At 40.2% G+C, this 19,517-nt stretch overlaps 1 protein-coding gene across 1 annotated transcript in view; it reads left to right on the top strand.

The window, feature by feature from the left end:
• The window catches only part of PLB1 (phospholipase B1), an 86,475-nt gene that overhangs the window by 3,297 nt on the left and 63,661 nt on the right, over window positions 1-19,517 (top strand). The window contains exons 2-14 of the mRNA XM_021391948.1: window positions 2,770-2,810; window positions 3,783-3,843; window positions 4,307-4,365; window positions 5,689-5,729; window positions 6,579-6,622; window positions 7,321-7,405; window positions 7,792-7,843; window positions 9,021-9,107; window positions 9,360-9,422; window positions 10,727-10,809; window positions 14,558-14,636; window positions 15,319-15,423; window positions 16,722-16,814. Coding sequence (XP_021247623.1) covers window positions 7,377-7,405; window positions 7,792-7,843; window positions 9,021-9,107; window positions 9,360-9,422; window positions 10,727-10,809; window positions 14,558-14,636; window positions 15,319-15,423; window positions 16,722-16,814 — 591 coding nt within the window. The 5' untranslated portion in view covers window positions 2,770-2,810; window positions 3,783-3,843; window positions 4,307-4,365; ... (1 more) ...; window positions 6,579-6,622; window positions 7,321-7,376. The remainder of the gene's footprint in view (window positions 1-2,769; window positions 2,811-3,782; window positions 3,844-4,306; window positions 4,366-5,688; window positions 5,730-6,578; window positions 6,623-7,320; window positions 7,406-7,791; window positions 7,844-9,020; window positions 9,108-9,359; window positions 9,423-10,726; window positions 10,810-14,557; window positions 14,637-15,318; window positions 15,424-16,721; window positions 16,815-19,517) is intronic.

The following is a 19,517-nucleotide window of genomic DNA, read 5'->3' as shown; positions in this document are numbered from 1 at the left end:
AAATGGTAGAGTCACAGAGTAACTATAATACTGGGAGCAGCAGGGGTCAAAAAAACATCCTATAGAGAAAGCATAAATCCAAAGCAAACAAAGAAAACTAAATGTATGCTCTGGTTGGTTAAAGTATAATCAGGCAAGCCAAAAATGAATCTGAGGGGAAGCATGGAATTATGTCTAAAGGAATAAAATATAAGAAATTCTCTTTCATATACATCTGAAACAGGGAATCTGAAGTCCTGATACATATAAAAAGTAAGGTCTGAAGCTCAACAGAAAAGACTTTTTTCTTTTTTCTTTTATTATTTATTCTCCCCCCCCTCCCCCCTTTTTTACAAGAGCTTAAAAAAAGACCTTGCACTAAGATCCTATCTGTGAAAGGGACAAGCTGGAGGAGCTATCAAATCCCCAAACAAATTGATAATGAACAGCAACGAACTGCCAGAAATAGATGATATTCACCCAAGGGAGTGAGCTAAATATGAATGTGTATGTATGTTAACAGTGTTGCTATCAATCAGCATTTCTTCAGTCAGCATTGGTGTCAGGAATGAAAAATAGCAAATGTGAAACTAGATTTTAGAATGGGTTCTGTGTTAGGAGGGTCTAGGGATCTGCAGCGGGAGGTGCAGTTGAATTTCCAAAAAACTTTTGACCAAGAACTCCTAAAGAAACAAAACTGTTGAGGACAAAAATACCTTTGTGGGCCCTAATTACAAGCTCTGGAATAAAGGGGAGGGAACCTGCTGGAACAGGCTGTCGCTTGTGCTGGAACAGGGGCTTTCAGCATATTTCAGTATCAGATAAGGGGACAGGCTAGCTGATGTAAAATGTTCAGGATGCTCAGATTGAAAACTAATGTACTGCTGGCAAAACTTGTTCTAGCTATACGTAGATTACAGTGAACTCTAAATTAGATACCGCTTCATGGATTGTAGCTCGCTGAGGACATCAACACAGTGTTACCAGCAATCAAGGAGACAATCTCAGGAATCAGAGAGAAAACAAAAAATGCATTTCTAGTGCTGCGTGTAAGTCTGGTTTGCTCACCTCTTGAGGGCTGTCTAGCCTTTTCATGTCAAAAGTAAAATGAGAAACACTAGGAGCAGGATAAAGGGGAAGAGCATTCAGATTTATGAAACGACTTCCATGTGAGAAGAGATCAAACAGTCTGACTCCTGAGCCTGGATATCTCCCCTGCTGGGCTGAGCTGGCTCTATGTTTACTTTCTGATGTGGAAAGGACATCTAAGCAGAAGCATGCAGCAGGACAACTAAATATTCTCAGGTTAGCTTCTCAGTGCTAATGGAGAAAAGACAGCAGACTTGTGAGAGTTCCAGGACTTTGGTGGCTTTTGTGTGGCAAGCAGGGACAGCTGTCAGCACGCTTTGAAGTTCAGCTGAAAACCCAGACCCAGATTCCATGGCTTCCTTTGTGAAGATCTTAGGATAACCCCAAATCGATGCTTACAAATCCAACTATACACTCAAGGAAAGAGAATGATGTTTGCTGAAATAGCTGCAGGCCTGACTTCTGGCTCTAACAGGCTATGTTATCTGTCAGCATTCTAGGACGAGAAGAAATTGTAATTGTTTCTCTGTCACTATGGCAATCACACAACAGTGTGATGTTGCTCTCTGGCTGTGGAAGATGTAGATCAATGTGAATTCCTCCTTTCTGAAGGAGTTTCAGCTTACGCGTGCTTAATGTTACTCTGAACTTGTACTGGGTAAGCTTAGGCTGCACTCCTAATGCATAAAAATTGGGGGCTAGCTCACACATGAATTTGTTGTTGTTTGCAAAATCTCCTTTTGTTGATGGGAATTACATGTTTATTAGTTGTCCCAGGTATTTTGTATGTCTCACAATGAAAACAGATAGGCCTCTCTCTTTTTGAGAAACAAAATTAAAATCCATCATAACACAGGAGAACAGTGATACTCCCTTTTTTTCTGCCCTCGTGAGGCCCCATCTGGAGTGCTGCCTCCAAGCCGGGGGCCCCCAGCACAAGAGAGGCACGGAGCTGTTGGAGCAGCTCCGGAGGAGCTGGAGCACCTTTCCTATGAAGAAAGGCTGAGGGATTTGGGCTTATTCAGTCTGGTGAAGAGAAGGCTCTGTGGAGACCTCACTGAAGCCTTCCTGTACTTGAGAGGAGCTTATGAGATGGAGGGAAACTGACTTTTTATGTGGACAGATAAAGATAGGATAAGGAGGGAATGATTTTAAACTAAAAGAGGAGAGATTTAAATTAGATGTTAGTTGGAAATTCTTTACTCAGGGTGGTGAGGCACTGGAACAGGCTGCCCGAAGAGCTTGTGGGTGCCCCATCACTGGAGGTCTCAAGGCCAGGTTGGATGGAGCCCTGGGCAGCCTGAGCTGGCGGGGGGCAGCCCTGCCCATGGCAGGGAGTTGGAACTGGGTGGCCTTTCTGGTCTCTTCCAACCCAAGCCATTCCATGATGACTGAAGAGGAAAACTGGAAAAACTAGTTTTTAAGGCTTGTAGAGGATGAGGTCCATTTCCTGTATACGTTACTTAATTGTAGTCTGCTAATTTCAACAAATCTCATCTGATTATAATAACTATACATTAGTATACCCAAAACTGAGAGAATATATTTGATGTTGGAGGGAGCTTGACCTTTGGAAAACAGGGAGGAGGAGAAAAATTACTCCTCAGAGGGATTGTGTGGTTTTAGTTTTATTATGTTTTCTGAAGGCTTTTTCTAAGCTTAAAAATTGTGTGATTCCTTATTCTTTCCTTTATTTTAAAGGAAAGACAGATCATCTCCTCGAAGAACGGAGGAAACTAAAGGTAAACTATGAGAACAGCTTTCTTTTTTTTTCTTTCTCCTTTTTTCAATATCTGTCTTCATCGTTTTGGCTGTCACTTCCTCTGAGGCAGGTGGAAGAAGACCTTAGTGTGCTAAACTCTGCAGAGAATAAATGCAAAGCAAATGACTCAATGGTATGATACCACAGTTACAAGATTACTATACCTCACCAGGAAATAAGTTTCTCCGAGCACCACTTGTTATTAGGTTGCACATCCTGTACATAGGCTGACTGTGGTTAGCATTTGTTCCGAGTTGCTCTGTTGCTCTTTTAGAAGCAGAAGATTTTTGCCTTTAGTCTTTCTTTAAGGTATTAGAGATGGGCCATATCTATTGTCAGGATGCAGGAGGGCATTAAATAATTGTTCCTAGTGTCAGTCATCTGTCTCTCGTGCTGAGTTTATTCATATCATTCACATCCTTGCCCTAAATACGGGTCTTTCTTTCATTATTTTCCTCTTTAATACTTTCTGTGATCACGTGGGAATTCTGCTAGTTGCCAAAGGCCCAGAATATGGGTGATATACTTGGTTCATTTTTTCTTTCCTGCTTCATAGCAGAGTTGTGGCTTTTTGTTTTGTACATTGGGTGCCCTGTGGCATGTGAAGATGTATGCAGAAGCTTGTTTTTGGGATCTTCCAGATTAAGCATTCTCTGTTCACAACAATGAATGTTACAGGTTGTGTTCAGCATGTTTTATTGTTTGTTCTGTGGGAATTTGGTAAGAAAGCTGAGCAAAAAGTGTGGAGTTCTGAAAGAGTGGATTTGAAAAGAGAGCTGTCCAGAACTGTGTTCCCATATATTTCTAGCAGAAGTGCAATTCTCCTTTAAAATTTCTGTTACGTCAGTAAGAGCTTGGTGTTATTTGAGAATGGAGCCTCTATGACCTCTCATTCTGCCAATTTCTTTGTTGGAAATAAGCTATCAATCATATTTATTTGTTTATGTCAAAGGCTCTAGGAAGTTTCCAGTTTTCGTGTGAGCATGTGACGTCACCTGAGACTCCATCTTCAGGTTTGTGCCTAATATTATCCTTCTAGAGGCTTTCATTTCCACAATTATTTGAGAATGGTCATGGAGGGAAGGAAACCAGCTGGTTTGAGGGGCTTTATGCATGTGTGCTGTGACTGAAGTGACTGAGAGAGGGCTCTGTGACATCTGTAAGGATTTTTATGAACACAACAAAAAACCTTAGTTTCTTCAACTGCTGAGGATGCTGGTATTACTTCAATCATTCACCACTGTCTTTTGTGGTCTCTTCTTTCTTGATGTTTGAACATTTCAATGCATCTGAAGTATTTACTGAACACCTAAGTAAAGTTTCTCATCCTCTCTGCCTGATTTAAAGCTGCCAGTCCAAAAGATCAGTATAGGCTTCTTCCAGCATGACTTTAATCAATTTTGCCATATACTAGCGAATGTAACTTTCTTTCAAATTTACTTCTCTTTTCTAACCCGATCTTCAACTGTTCTGCAGTTCATACTCTGAGGCCAGCTGACATTAAAGTAGTCACTGCAATAGGAAGTTTGCAAACAGTAAGTACATGTGTGAACTGTGCTGAATGTGACCCATTTCCTCTGTTCTGACTCTATGATGAGGGGATGGTGAACTGAGCTGGTGGTATGAATGCCGTAACCAGGAACCCAAATTATGACTTGAAACTTTCCATGGGTATGAAAGTTTTCTGCTGAAAAATGATTGGAAATACCTTCTGTTCAGTGTTTCAGTATACTCTGAGTCTAAAAATAGCCAGCTCACTTCATGCAGGAGAAATTTGATCACTGTGTTCTCGCAGAGAACCATGATATTTGATTTGTGTGCTTGGATTTTCCTAACAATGAGCTGAACGGAGTGAATTACTGGAAGAAGCATTTGGGAAAACTCAAACTGGAAAAAACAGTACAGTTTTGGTGATGATTACCATTAGGACAAATTATTAAGAAATGCAGTAGACAGATCCTGTTGAAGTGTTTCTGTCCTGTAGGCAAAAGCTCTAGATAAACCAGAAATATATCATTTTGATGTATTAATCAGTGAGTAAGGTTCTCCTGCCTCTTCTTGAGCTGTTGTAGGGCTATAGCTTCCAAGAAACAGGGAAGGTTCTCCCTTATCACAAAACAACTTTGTAGTTTGAATTGGTATTCATTAAGATGTGATACTCTCCCTTGTCTTAAAGCTTTCCATTAAAAAATCATCATTCCGGGACTCTCTGCAAGTACATCCCTCTTCAGAAGAAAAGATTTGTCTTAAATTTGAAGGTTCTTCACCCATATTGGATGTATGGTACTTCAGAGCAAGTCTTTTTTGTGCTAATTATTGTCTGTGGGTGGTGCCATAGAATAATGTATAAATGATATTCTGCTCATGAATATCTACTTTTTTAGAGCAAGCACTTCACTGTCTCCTCCTAGACTCTTTGCAATCAGTGAAGTTCCACTGTATAAGGAGTTTTTTTTCATCAGGCACCATACTGGCAGAGTGCCATTCATGTAAATTATCTTAATGACTTCAGGTCACGTCCCTTGTTGAAAAGGAATAGATAGAAATTCAATATGGTTTAGAACAGCATTTCATTTGACTGAATTTGAGGAAAGTTAGTCACATTTTGTTTTAAGCCACATGCAATAAATTCTTTAATGAAAGCAATACCTGAAAAAAAACCACTAGACTATGAGAATACACTGTATAAGGAAGTGCTGATAATGACAGCTCTGGAAGATAATCTAAATCTGTGACAAACTGAAGCATAATGGAGATGAGTATATAGAAAACATATATAGGAGAAGAAAAGAGTACAACAGGGAGTAGAGTATGTACCTTTGCTTAATGACATTTTTTTATTGCCTGCTTATTCACAGCTAGCGGGATCCAGCATACATCATGAAGATCTACTCCAAAGGTAAAAATGAGTTGCTAACATTGATTTGTGTCACAATACTAATGTATGCAGTATTAGGCACAACACAGTTTTTGTTGTTATCTAGAAAGGAGAAGAAAGCCTATTTAAATATAAAAGATTTTGAGGCATTGGATCTTCCCCCTTCCTTATTTAATAGAAATTCTTTGTCCAAGATATGCGACTACTTTAGAGTTGCAATAACCTTGATTAAGACTCATTACTCTAATGTGAATCCTATGTAGTAAATATCCTCCACTAGCTAGAGACCAGAAAATGGAGATGTTTATCAAAGCAAAAAAACCCAAGAGCTCTGATATCCTGTCTGTTCTCTGCCTGAATGATTCCCAGTGTTCGTGGACAAATTCTACACCACTTTCTTCTTTCTTGCCCTCTTAGCAGATATAAATCAGCGAGTAGAATCATATGGTTAAGCCTCAGAGATGCAGATCTGTGTAACTCTTTTGAAGCATTCCAGATGAGGATTTGGCCCTGCAAAGGCAAACTTGAAAGGACTACTGTTTTTAAATAGTTACATGAACATCTGTGTCTGCTTGTGCATGCACAAAGAGAGGTCCTAGCACTGCTTGTATATATACATAAGGCCAATTACTGCAGCATGACAGAGTGAAGAGAAAGAATGAGATCCAAGACTGTGTTCTTTCTCAGCAGTAGCTGATGACATTATGATTTTAGGGAGGGAAAGGCCCCATTCTTAATTTCAGCAGCTGCTATGAATACATGCTCCGAGCTGTAGCCTAGCTAGCAAGATGGTGAGGCTGTGCAGTAATGTAACTTTTCTTTGAGAAATGGAATAACATCAGCTTCCTGTATTCTCTTCCCTTTCTACAGCACAGGAAAGAGCCTCCCTGAAGTGAGCGTGGAAATTTTGGCAGGTGTGTCTTGCTGTCGCATAAACTTAAGCAAGTTAACTGAATGGCGTGCTGGCTGACAGTCAAGGGCTTTGCTGGGCTGCGGTGTGTGTGCAGCACAAGCACAACATGGGACTGTAAGGGGATCCTGAGGGAAGGTGTGCTGAGGGAATGTGAGTGCAGCACAGGCTGGGTTACCTGTGCTGTCTTTGAACAGGGTGTCTGGATAGCCCCAGTCCCTGCTGGTGTGTCTTCACTGTGCACACTGCCAGTGCTAGCCAAGTGAGGTCTTGTGTGAGTTTGCCTATCCAGTGCTCTTTCTGCTGCCACATGCTCAGGGGTTTACACTGAGGCTGCCCTAGGTGCACATGTGAATTCATCATCCAGGAGCTGGTTGTTGTGAAGGGAGCCTTGACTTCCTTGCCCTTCTCAGTAGGTTGATTTCTACAGCTGCTTGTATTTAAATCTGCCCGTACTTGTGGCTGACGTAAGAGGTGGGAAGAGTGTTTCTCACCTGAGTCTGGAGGCAAACTCAGATATCAGAGCTGCAGTTCTTAGGAGCTGCACCAGCAAGAACAGCTGCAGAGCAGCTTAGGTGAGCCTCTCATCCCTGCCAAGGGATCCCCCTGATTCTAAATGTTCTGGTCCAGTTCAGCTTTGTTTATAGTGCAATTGCAATTCCCATGTACGTAGCAATAGCCTGACCTGTGTATGTCATTCAGCTCTTATTAGCAGTTTTAATCCCTCGGTCCTGCACCAGTCTCCTCTGCCTGGCACAATGGGAGCAGCATCAGACGGTCAAACAATGTAAGTTTGAGGGTTTTTTGGCTGGGCAGTTCATTTATATCAGGAAAGGCAGAAGGTAGACACATTTGATGCTGGAGAATTTCACTGAACACAGAATATGTTCAGTGTCAGGATATACAGGCTCCCCGGGGTCAGACCCTGCCATGGATTAGAAGTGTGTCTGCTCTTTTCATGTCTCTAAATGCACCATCTGAAAGTGACATGTCTGAATGTGAACTAATCACCCCAGGCTCTCTGTGTAACTCAGACAAGTGTCTAATTTTTACACATTTAGAAGAGAAAAGATGAATCCCACCTGATATTTCAAATATTGACTTCATGATAAAAATCTGCCATAGCTTTACCCTTGCTGATGCCTAGATCGTTCCTCTTTTTCTGCTTTTCAGAGGCCTCTTGGATCAAGCTGGAGAAATAGTGAAGCTCATGAAAGAGAACCAGGTGCGTTTAAAGCACAGAACAGTTCAGAGAGTTTGGTGTCCAAGCTGGAAAATGGAGAAATGTGATGAAATACCTTAAACACCATGTAGAGATCTCCTCGAAATAGGACATACTGTTTCTTGAGGTTAACAGACTTTGGTCCCTCTGGTGTAAATAGAATCAATTCTGTAGTCTTTTAAGGTATGGAGTTTTGTTTTTGGAAGTATCTCACCTGGTTTATGTTTGCCAGAAGAGGCTGACGAGGTTGGCATGGAAGCCAATGTTTCTGTTTTTGTATTGCTTAAGGATGTGAGACCTCTATCTATACTCTGTAACTGTGCCAGTGTTTCTGAGAAGCCAACCCAAAATTATAATTCTTGGTATTTATCTCTTCCTCCTGATATCTTAGGATCATATTTTCAAAAAGCTCTATATGTGCTTTGGCTGATGTCAGTGGTTGACACTGGTGAGAACTGTATTAACACTCATAGCTGAGTGCTTTGAAAATCCCACCCTGGAGTTTTAAGCACTCATTTTTCTTCTATTCTCAACCCTCAGGCATGTTATTTTGTAAAATGATCTTGACATAACTTGCATATGTAACTGCCAAAGTGATTCTGCTGTTACCTTCTCCCTGTACAGAGAGCCCACCAGACTGTATGTGAATGAATTTAGCACAAGCTTTTTGTGGAACTGAAGGCTTCTAACCAATGCTCTTTGTGATTGGCAAGTGTTGCCTAATGGTCTTAAGACAGCTGGGCAGAGCTCCAGCCCTTAGATTTTTGCTCTAGCCTGCGTCCCACCAGGATGAACCAGTCTCAGCAGCTCAGGGACGTTGATTGTCAGTAAACCGCATCAGGGTTAGAAAGAAGCAGCATCCATCTTTGTGCTGAGCAGTGTGTGCCCATTTCCAATGAACTCTCCAATGGCAACTGCAATTTCTGGCTTTATCCTGAAATTTTTATAGGTGTGCATTCAGCTTTAATGGCAAGATTTGATTTCTAACCATCTATTTTCTGCCTCCTCTAGAAAGAAGCTGATAAGTCAGATGGAAGGGATCAAAGTAGCCAGGATTGGGCAGTGGACTACTGTTTTGTCTTGCTGATTTAAAGCTGTGACAAATCTTGCATGAGAGAAAGGATGGCAAATAGGACTCTTGCCATTATATTCCTTTAATCTTTGATTTTTTTTCTTCTAGATGATGGACTTCCAAAATGACTGGAAACTGATCACAGTTTTCTTTAGTGCTGAAAACTCCTGGTGTTCTTGTGTCTCCACACAACCGGTAATCTTTTCATGGGGTGGTTTAGCAGCCAAGGTGTGTGATTCAATCACTTTTGCAAGCTCTACCCTTTGCCATAGTGAGCCAAAGCTCATTCCAGAGGATTGGAATGATGCTATTCAGTAACATAAGCTTCTGGTCCACAAAGTCTTTTGTATTTAGAAACATGTACTTGATTTGGAATCCCAAATCTGAGATGCCATAGTAGAATTGTTCTCTGATTGGTTTTTATAGTGTTTCTTATCCCATTTACAGAGTAACTGCATATTGGACAACCTGGAAAAACTTCAAGAAGTCTTGGACTTCTTATATAAAGAAGTAAGATTTATTCATCAGTTTTCAATACCTGAATCCTTTGCTGATTTTTTTTTTTGTCTCTCTTATTGAACTTTGGCTTGTACCAGTGTTCAAGTGACTCAACGCAAATCTCATTGACTTTAATCCTCTAGCTCTATTGATTGCCAGTAAGTGTTTTATTTGTGCTTTAAAAATCTGATGCATACAAAGAGAAAGGACAGACAGGTAACTGCTTAGCTTTGTTGCTCAGACTGATGTACTACTTAGTCTGTGTTGTTTATTTTTAAAGTGATTTGCATGAAAAATGGACCACATCAGTCTAGATCTGAAAGATATTCCTTTTTAACAGTGGTCTTTATGAAAATAAATATAATTATTGGACATGTGGAGCAACCTATGCAGTGTACAGGCTGCTAAATGCCTAGTGGTGACAAGTTTATACCCAGGAAAACACCCATTAAAGATCTGTATAATATTTGTTTGTCTTTTTTCTGCCATTATGTGTCCATTTTAAGACCTCAGCATTTCTAGCTGGCTGAACTAAGGCTTATCTATTTCTCTAGCTTGTTTTCAGGGAAGTGTTCTGTCCTGAGTATTTGTTAATGAGCAGTAAGCTAGGTAAGGATGTATCACTACTACAACAGACTAGTTATCTGAAGTATTTCAATAGCTTTTTCCAAGAATTTTATATTACTGGATTGATGGCCTGAAGGGTATTCTACATCTGCTCCAGTTTGATTACATCAGGACACAGCCACTCATTCTTCCTGGACTGACTGACAAATATTGTGTTATAGGTGAAGTTCTACCCATACATCTTCAGCTTCAGATTCCCTACTCTATTATTTCCAGAATCTGTACATATGCACTCATGAAAGTGAATATCATTATGTAAATGGAAAGCTGCTTTATCCTTAGGGGAGAGGTGAGGCGGTATGTGTGAGCACTTGTGCTGTTATACAGGATATTTCATCCCCAAGATGTGGATTGATATATTGCCACAAAAATAATAGTTCCTAGTTCATCTGAGGCCAGTTTAGTTGGTTGGTGGCCATGTGGTTTATGTAAAAATGAATTTCTAGGTCTCAGTGAAGAAATCATGGTCATGAGTACTTCACAAATGATGACTCACATTATTCTAGACTGTAGGCATAGGAGTAGGATTCAAGAAGGAATTGGCAAAGACTCACACCATTGATTTTATGAAGACAGAATCTCAGCCCTGCGGTAACGCAAGTTGTAGACGTTAGCAAGTAGCAGTAATAGTAAATTATAATATCCAACAGCAGTTATTAATATGAATAATTTTTACTTTATCATTGCAGGTTCCCAAAGCCTTCATAAATTTGGTAGATTCCACTGAGCTCATAACTTCCTTTCTCATGTGCCAAGATCCTCAAAATGCCAGGTAACAGAGGCTCCTTTAAATTCTTAACACTGTCTCCTGCTAGTGTTCAGACACACAGCTGTGTGTGTGTACTGGCTCTATACCAGTCAGGTAGACTTCTGAACAGTTTTCTGCCCTAAACACCAGTTTGTCACAGATTTTTAGATCTCAGCTTTGTTTCTGATGCACTCTCTCTGCAGGCATGGATTTATGGTAAGTAGGTGCTTTAACTTATCAGTTTGGATACTATGTTATAGTGCATACTGCAGTAGTGGTGAGTTGACCCCCGGCAGCAGCGAAGCAACCACACAGCCTCTCTCATTTCCCCTTTTACCACTCCCTAGGACAAGGGAGAGAAAAGGAAAAATAAGAGCAAGAAAACATGTGGGTTAAGATGAAAGTTTAACAGGTTCAGGAAAGGGGAAGGAAGATGTGAGGAAATAAATGATTCAAAGGTAATAACTATTTCCAGTGAGTGGACTAATATCCAGCCAGTCTCCAAGCAACAGTGACCTCAGAATCCAAAATGCCCCTCTTCTTCCTCTACGTCAGCTTTTATTTCTGAGCATGACACTATATTTTGTGGAATATCTCTTTGGTCAGCTCATGTAATCTGTCCTGGCTGTGTTCTCTCCCACCCTTCTGCCTAGCACTTTCCTATCCACTGGGTGGGACAGTAGGGAAAGAGAGAAATCTTCAGCACTGCAAGCACTGTTTAGCAATGATCGAAGTATTAGTGTGTGATCAACACTGTTTTAGCCACAAGTCCTAAATGCAGTGCCATATGAGAGTTTTGAGGGAACTGGATGATGTAGTTGCCAAGCCGCTCTCAACTGAAAAGTCATGAGAGGGTGAAGTCCCTGGTGACTGGAAAGAAGGCGGTGTCACATCCATTTTTAAGAAGAGTAGAAAGGATGATCCAGGGAACTATAGACCAGTCCAGCCTCACCTCTGTGCCAGAAAAGATCATGGAACAGATTCTTCTGGAAGATATGCTAAGGCACATGGAAGAGGGAGAGGTTCATGAGACAACTATCATGGCTTCACCAAGGGCAAGTCCTGTCTAATCAACCTAGTGGTATTCTATGATGGTGTAGCTGCATCAATGGACAAGCCGCTGCTGTCATCTATTATTCTTGAGTAAGACATTTGTCATGGTTTCTCATAAAATCCTTCTCTCCAAATTGGAGGAATATGCATTTGATGGGTGGACTGTTTAATGGACAAGGAACTAGTTGCAAGATCATATCCAGAGAGTGATGGTCAGTGACTCAATGTCAAGATGGAGATCAGCAATGAGTGATGTCCCTCAGGCGTCAGTGCTGGGACCGATGCTGTTTAATATCTTCATCAAATGACATAAACAGTGGGATTGAGTGCACCCTCAGCAAGTTTGTGGATGACACCAATGTGCGTGGTCAGCACACCCAAGGGACGAGATACCATCTGGAGAGACCTAGACAGGATTGAGCAGTGGGTCCAGGAGAACCTCATGAGGTTCAACAAATCCAAGTGCATGGTCTTGCACCTGGGTCACAGCAACCCCCACTATCCATACAACCCAGGGGACGAAAGCATTGAGAATAGCCCAGCTGAAAAGGACTCAGAGTATGCTGATGGATGGCTAGCTGGACATGAGGGGGCCTATAGGAATGAAGGGGCCAGACTCTTTAGCAGGATCCGTTGTGATAAGAAAAGGGGAAATTGTTTCAAACTAAAAGAGGGGAGATTTAGACTGGATATTATGAAACAGTTTTTTACAATAAGAGTAGTGAGGCAGTGATACAGGTTACCCAGAAAGGGGGTGGATGCTCTGTCCTTGGAGACATTCAAGATCAGACTGGATGGGGCTCTGAGCAGCCTGATCTAGCTGTACGTGTCCCTGTTCACTGCAGGGGAGTTGGACTAGTTGACCTTTAAATGACCCTTCCAACTCAAACAATTCTATGATTTTATGGGCTGCTGTGAAGAAAGTTAACTCCACCTCACTACAATCATTATGGTCACAAGAGTGTACAGTCCACTCACTCCCTGTTCTTTAGTCAATGTTGCTTCTGCCCTGCAACTCTTGAATTGGAAACTCTGGAGGTTCTTTAAAAGCATAAGTTTCTAGGTATCAATATTCACAAAAGGAACAAATGGTCTTAAAGACAAATATAAAGCTATATTAAAACTACTGTTTGGGCTTGGAGCGTGGTGGGATGGAGAACTTCCAAAATGCCAATTCCTCTATGGTAACGACTTGCATAGATGCTTTCATCTATCTCCCTTTCTCAGTAACTTTGAAGAAAAGTGTGAGTAGCTTATGTCCCAATTTAGCAGGGAGTAGGAGTTTGCACATGGACAGTTACGATAGAGTAGTTTACAGCTGATGAGATTACACTCTGTTTTACTTTAGTAATTTTTTTCCTGTGCTCGTGACTTGAGAGACTGTATGTACTAATATGCTCATTCTGATGTTCTTCACAAGTTTTGCACGTATGCAACTCAGGAGGCATTCCACCAGTCAAGGAGGGGATCTGGCTGCTGTGTAACCATGTGCTTAAAAACAGGCATAAGCAGAGAAGAAGCTTTCCTTGTCAAAAGCACTTGTGTGGAGAATTCTGGCAAGCTTACTTATCAATGTGATCTTGAAGCTACGTTTATCTGGTTGAACAGTTCCACCAGTCTGTATGCTTTGTACTGAAGTATAAAATTCCTGGGTTCACCTCAACCTTAGGCTCAGATCGTCTCCCAGATAAGGGCCTCAGCACTGGGTTAGCAAATCCACATCTTTGGATTATGCTTTCAGAGGAAAAATATGAGCTCAGACCAAATGAGGAAACTTACATGTCTAAGAAGAGCATAAAAATATTTTATGAGTTCCACTTTTAGGCATACAGCTCTCTTTGTGTATTGTATGAGATTCTTAAATGGCCCTATGTGTACCTGTCTATTAGGCTGTGATAGGATGCTGGTCCTGAGTTCACATTTCTTTCACTCACCTACTAATAAAAATCATTTTAAAAGAAATACTGACTCCTAACAGGTTTAGCTAGAATTTTGTGAAAAGGAGAGAGAGTCTGATCTTGACTGGTGCTTACTGCTTACACCTGCAAGCTCCACTATATGTTTTTCAGATTTCAATCTATCCAGGAATTTTCAGCTGACGATATCTGTACTGGAACCAAAATAATCTCAAATATATCTAATATTGTTCCTGTCTACTGCCCTGCGAAAGAGTCTGAATTTTCCTATGAGCTGCAGAAATATGCAGTATGGAGATCTCACCATGTGGATAAGAGATTTGACTGAGATTAGCTAACTACTTGATAACGTCTGGTGACCATTTACCATAATTAAGGTGTTTTAGCATTAAGCTTCCATTCACATTTCTAGATGGTGGTCTTGTTGCCAAGAACTAAGGCAAAAGTCCTTCTGTTTCGAGTGTGTTCAACTTTCTTATGTGGTAATAGAGAAGAAAGTGTTTGAAAACTAGCACAGCAGTTTTAAGCCTGAACATGCGGCTGGCTTGTAAAACCCTGTGCTAATCCAAGTCTGGCATATTTGTCAGCTGAATAGGCTTTCAAACAAAGTAGCAGTTCAAAACTCTGGACATGGAAATATATATCACTCTGCATTTAAAATAATAAAACATCTCTTTGTAGCTTTGTCAGTGTACACAATAATTTAAGCTTCAATATATGCTTGTCTATATCTTAATAGTTTGTGTTTTCTGTCTAATTTATCTAAAGTTCATTAATGTCTTTGTTTTTTATCTTCTCTGCAGCAATTCAACTGGGAATCAGTGCAATTGCATTCATGAACACTCTACGCTAAATGATAACATACTGAGGTGGTCCTATCAGGTAAGGCATATTCTTTTTTGCTTGGTGCTTGTATTGCTAGATATGTCTGTCTATTCATTTTCCAGATTAAATTGAAGTGAGGAGCTATGGGAGGGATAGTGCTGAGGAAGGTTAGAGACTGCTTTTTTTCCTTAACTATATCTGCAGCAATCCTGACTCCATTTCCTGCATCAGGAACAATGAAGATGAATTCTCTGTATAACTGAGTGACCTTAGTGTCTCTTCCAGTTTCTAATGACTGTCTAGCTTTTGGAAGCTAGGCTTTGTTATAACCTATTAAGGAAATGATTTCTTGTCCAGTAACTTGGCTGTTGATGCCACATGACTTAGAAGAGGGAATTTTTCTGTAAGACAAAGGCAGTTGTGCAGGAATTTCTGTAAGAATGATGGGGTGGCAAGTACGTACAATATTTCATTGCTTTACTAAGCTTGCTGTCCTGTCAAAGAAAATAAAGAAAATAAAGGTAATTCAGTGTATCTTCCACATAGCCACAAGGATTTTCTAACTATTGCATAAGATGACTTCATTCAATTACAGTCTTTGTTCTGAATTACAGAATTTGATTATTATGGTGTATTAGGGATGGGGATAATCCAAGTTCACTTTAAGCCCCAGTGAATTGCACATGTATTTCACTCTCTACATAATAATGCTCATCTGTTTAAATGGTTGTCCATTTAGGATGCTTGGGAAAAACTTCTCAAGTCTAAGAGGTACGATCAAAAGGATGATTTCACTGTTGTTCTTCAGCCTTCTCTCCAAGAAACAAATCTATTACTCAGTCTGGTGAGTAAATGCACATTGCTCCATTCTTTCTGAAGTATGTCTTGTCAGATTGAGTGCTGTATTTCCTTCCTATCTAGAAGACAAGGTTAGTCAGGCATGTAGAATGCACCTTAAGACTGGACAGAGAGATACTGAGAGAGGAGCACCATTTAAGCAGCATCTGTCAGAGATCCTGTGCTTTTGAATGCTGTGGTCCTGGGGAAATCAACTTGCAACACATCTGTAAATTAGGTCAGATGTGTTTGGAAACTGTCGATGCTGATAAATTTTTATATATCTTCATAGTTGTCAGCTTATCCACACGTGGTTATGCTTATGTGTGTTTGGATACAAAGCTAAAAGAAGGTAACAGGAAATATTTAAAAATGGGTAAGCAAGGGCGAAAAAAAAGATAAAGGTTTCAGAAGCTGCATTGGAAAGTAGAGTAAACTTCCTGCAAACACACTGAGATGAATACAATCTGGCATCCTGAAAATGAAGTTTGCCCAGATTTTGTATCAGGTACAGCCAGTGGGGAACTCTTATTGATAGGGCTCCCTGAAAACTCAAGCATTGTTTTAGCAGGGAAGTTCAGGGGTCAAGGCTGTCTGAGACCTGGCAAGGCAAAGGAGAGGGGAAGATATGACTTTGTAGATAATGGATCATTCAATAAAGTATCAAAATCCAGTATAAAACACTTGGTGGCTATTTGTATAGTAGGTTGGTGGTGAGTCCAGTTCATGGGCTCTGTAACAGCTCTTTGACCATGTCTTAATTCCATTGCTTCCCTCAGCTCAGTATCAGAACAAAGTGGACTGGGAGGAGGAAATTTTGTCTTCCAGGGACTTTAGGTCTGCTGTGCTGTAAAACCTTCCTTTGCTGTTGATTCACCTTATGGCAGACTTGTTTTGTTAATTGCTGGGCCATATACAAAAGCTGGTCCATATACAAATGCCAGACTTAACTTTCTTTCATGACTTTTCTTCTCCATAAATTGCCCTGTTATTGTCTCCAATGCCATCGTATGTCATTGCTGGATTCTTTGTTTCCTCCAGTTTGTAGAATCAAGAAACCTGACGAGCAGGCCACTGTGTTCAGTCTTCCAAACTCTTAAATCACTTTCATTTAAAAGTAAACATGATCTCCTAAGACAAATTATTCATGCTTCCTCTTTACTTTAAAGCCTGTAAGCATTAGCTAAGGCAAGTGTTGTTTATTCTAAATCATTCATGTGATCGTATCTGCATATTTCCCTGATCTCCTATATTGTCACTATTGTGATAGTGTTTTGTTGTTGCTCTCTATGATTTCTCTGCCAGGACAGGGATGATTTCATCGGCACATCAAAGACACCAGTGGAAACTCTGGAAGAATATTATACTTTCATGGCTGTAAGCCTCTGGAAGAACATGGTGAGCAGTACTACAGATACTGTTGCTTACTGGACTTAGAACAGACACTTGGTAGCAATTCTACATTAGCCAGGCTTTGAGTAGTCCAAAAGACAAGAAGGAATTATGTAGGAAAGAAACATCCCATAATTTATTTTCAGTGAGAAGAGTCTACTCCCCAGTAATCCTAAATGTCCTGTATTTCTAAGACAAATCTCTTTCTGTTCCGTGGCTGCTGCTTTCTACCAAAAGTTTTTCAGAAACATTTCCAAAGTAGCCCTTCAGGAGGTCCCGGGGAGTAGAAGAACTGTGGCAAACCCTTTTGCTAGCCTCAACTCTGTGGCAGAGTGGCACAGCGACAACTGAGGCTTTTCATAGCCTGAGATTAAAATGGTTGTACTGTTCTGTTTTATATCCATCCCACTTCTCACTAGTGAGTCTCATAATGTCATTGTTGTTTTTTTTTCATTCTGCTACTGTTGCTCATAGTAAAAAGGTGATAGGACTTGGGAAGATCCTATTGCTTCCTCTAGAGCTGGATGTTCTACGCAGCTAAGAGAATCCGAACAGTGGTACCTTATAATGGGAAAGAGAGAGTGACCGAAAGAAACATGGCCTGTTGACTCACTCAAGCTTTAAAACGATCAGTTCTGTAAGAGGCTGTTTCCTTCTTCAGGCTTGAGATGTTAACACACAGCGTTTGTACATGTAACTGGGTGCATGCACATACAGCTGGAGGAGTTTGCATTTCAAAATTAATGAAGGGGACTAGTGAAGGAATGGGAGCAGACATCTGCATTTATGCTCACTAGAGCTGAGTAGAATGTTACTGCTTAGTGCATGCCATATTTAGATATGCCCTGATAGCAGTAGTTTTGAGTAAGATGTTGATTTTAATGTTCTTTCTGGCTTAGAAGCTCTATTTTCTGCCTTTTTTTCCTAAGAAACTTCTCACACAGAATAAAGTACACACACAATCTTATTATAATTAAAAGGAATCTGTAAAGGTCAATTAAGTTTAAAAAAAAACAAAACTTTTTTTCCTTGTTTTGCACCACACTTAAAAGAAATCGATACAAATTGATGTGTTCTTGTTTCATTTTAGGCTATTTCTGGCAGTGTTAATACTCCTGTGGTGCTGATCACTTAAAGAAGTAGGATTTGTGGGAAGAAACTGTCTCTTATTCAACCTGATGACATAGCTAGAAATAATAGTTGCTCCAACAAAAAATATCTTTCTACATACATCTGCCACTTTAGATAGGTAGTATGAAGCCTAGAGTTAAAAGCTGATCAAGCACTGAAGCTTTAACCTTGACCAAATGTGCTGCATCCAGTCATCTATTTTGCTGTTATCTGTGACACTCCTTACCATGATGTTAAAGTTCCCATCTTGATTCTTCTATTGTAAAGCAAATGCAATGATAAGATTCATGTTGGCTTCTATATCGTTATTTTGCCTTAGTCTCATAAAGTAGCTAGTTTCACTAATTGAATGCTCACAGCAGACACTGAAAGCCAGATTCCTGAAATCTGAATTAAATTTGTTGTCTCAGTTCTCTATAAAAAATGGGGTGAGTTACTTAGACTGTCTGTGCCTAAGTGTCCTCATCATAGGATGAGAACATCTACATGATATTTACTTAGATCACACAGTTACCACTGTCACTTAAACATGATCGGTAAGGAAGTAGGAAGAGGTGGCAGATCCTCCGCAGATATTGACCGTTATAAATATTAAACCTAGACAGGAGCAAGTCACATGAGTTACGGACATCCAATTTTCTGTGGAAAAAAAATGGCCCTTTTCATCTGTTTAGCACAATATTTTCATTTTCAATTTTTTTTAATGAATTGCTGAATTGTTTTTCCAACTAGTGCAGAAAATGGATATTTCTGATGAGAAGGATCAGGCTGCTGCCTGTTTGCTCACCCATTTTGAGCCCCTCCAGCAGGAATTGTTTGGGGCTAACTGAACCAAGTTTGCCAGAATTTGAGTCATCTAGGTACAGATCAGTCTGATCTATTATGTTTTCCAGGGTTTATCAGTTGGAAGATGACCTCTAGATTTGAGTAATGTTCATCTTTTACAAGACCATGACATTATCAGAGGTCATGTGCTTCTAATAGGCTTCACATCTTTTAAATTTTATTTTTCTTTTTTCTATTTCCCTAATATTCTATGGTATAGATTTGTCTTTTTATGCCTTCTTACTGTCCAGCTTTTCTGATTTCGCTTTATGTAGAATGTCAATACTAGGCATCTTGCGTGTTCTTTACAAGGAGTTACGATAGTATTAGCCGCACTCTATAACACCTATATTTCTTCTTCAAAATCCAGGCTCTGTAGAAGAGAAGAGGGCCAGAATTTCTCTTCTGGAGTTTGGTAACTGTTGCAAACACACTCAGTTAACCCAAAACTGATTTCTCTTTTGTGCCCTTTCAAATTCTTATGCTCAGCTGGTAACAAATTCCTTCTGTCCCTTCAGATGTATTTTTTCTTTGCAGCTTCTGCCTTGTGAAAAGCCTTCTTTCCTTCTCCTTCTTTTTCTCTGTGCACGTTTCCCCATTTTTTCAACTACCAGCTTTGCTGTATTTCATTGTTTTTCCTCAGTGTGAGGGGGCTTCTCTAAAGAGGGGAAAACCTGGATGATCTGGAGGAAGATCAAGATATGCCAAAACTACATATTGCTAATGGTTTGTAAGGAGACTGCAGGAATTGTA

The sequence above is a fragment of the Numida meleagris genome, chromosome 3 (assembly GCF_002078875.1).
Source record: "Numida meleagris isolate 19003 breed g44 Domestic line chromosome 3, NumMel1.0, whole genome shotgun sequence".
NCBI lineage: Eukaryota > Metazoa > Chordata > Aves > Galliformes > Numididae > Numida > Numida meleagris.
This window is presented reverse-complemented; position numbering and strand designations above follow the sequence as displayed.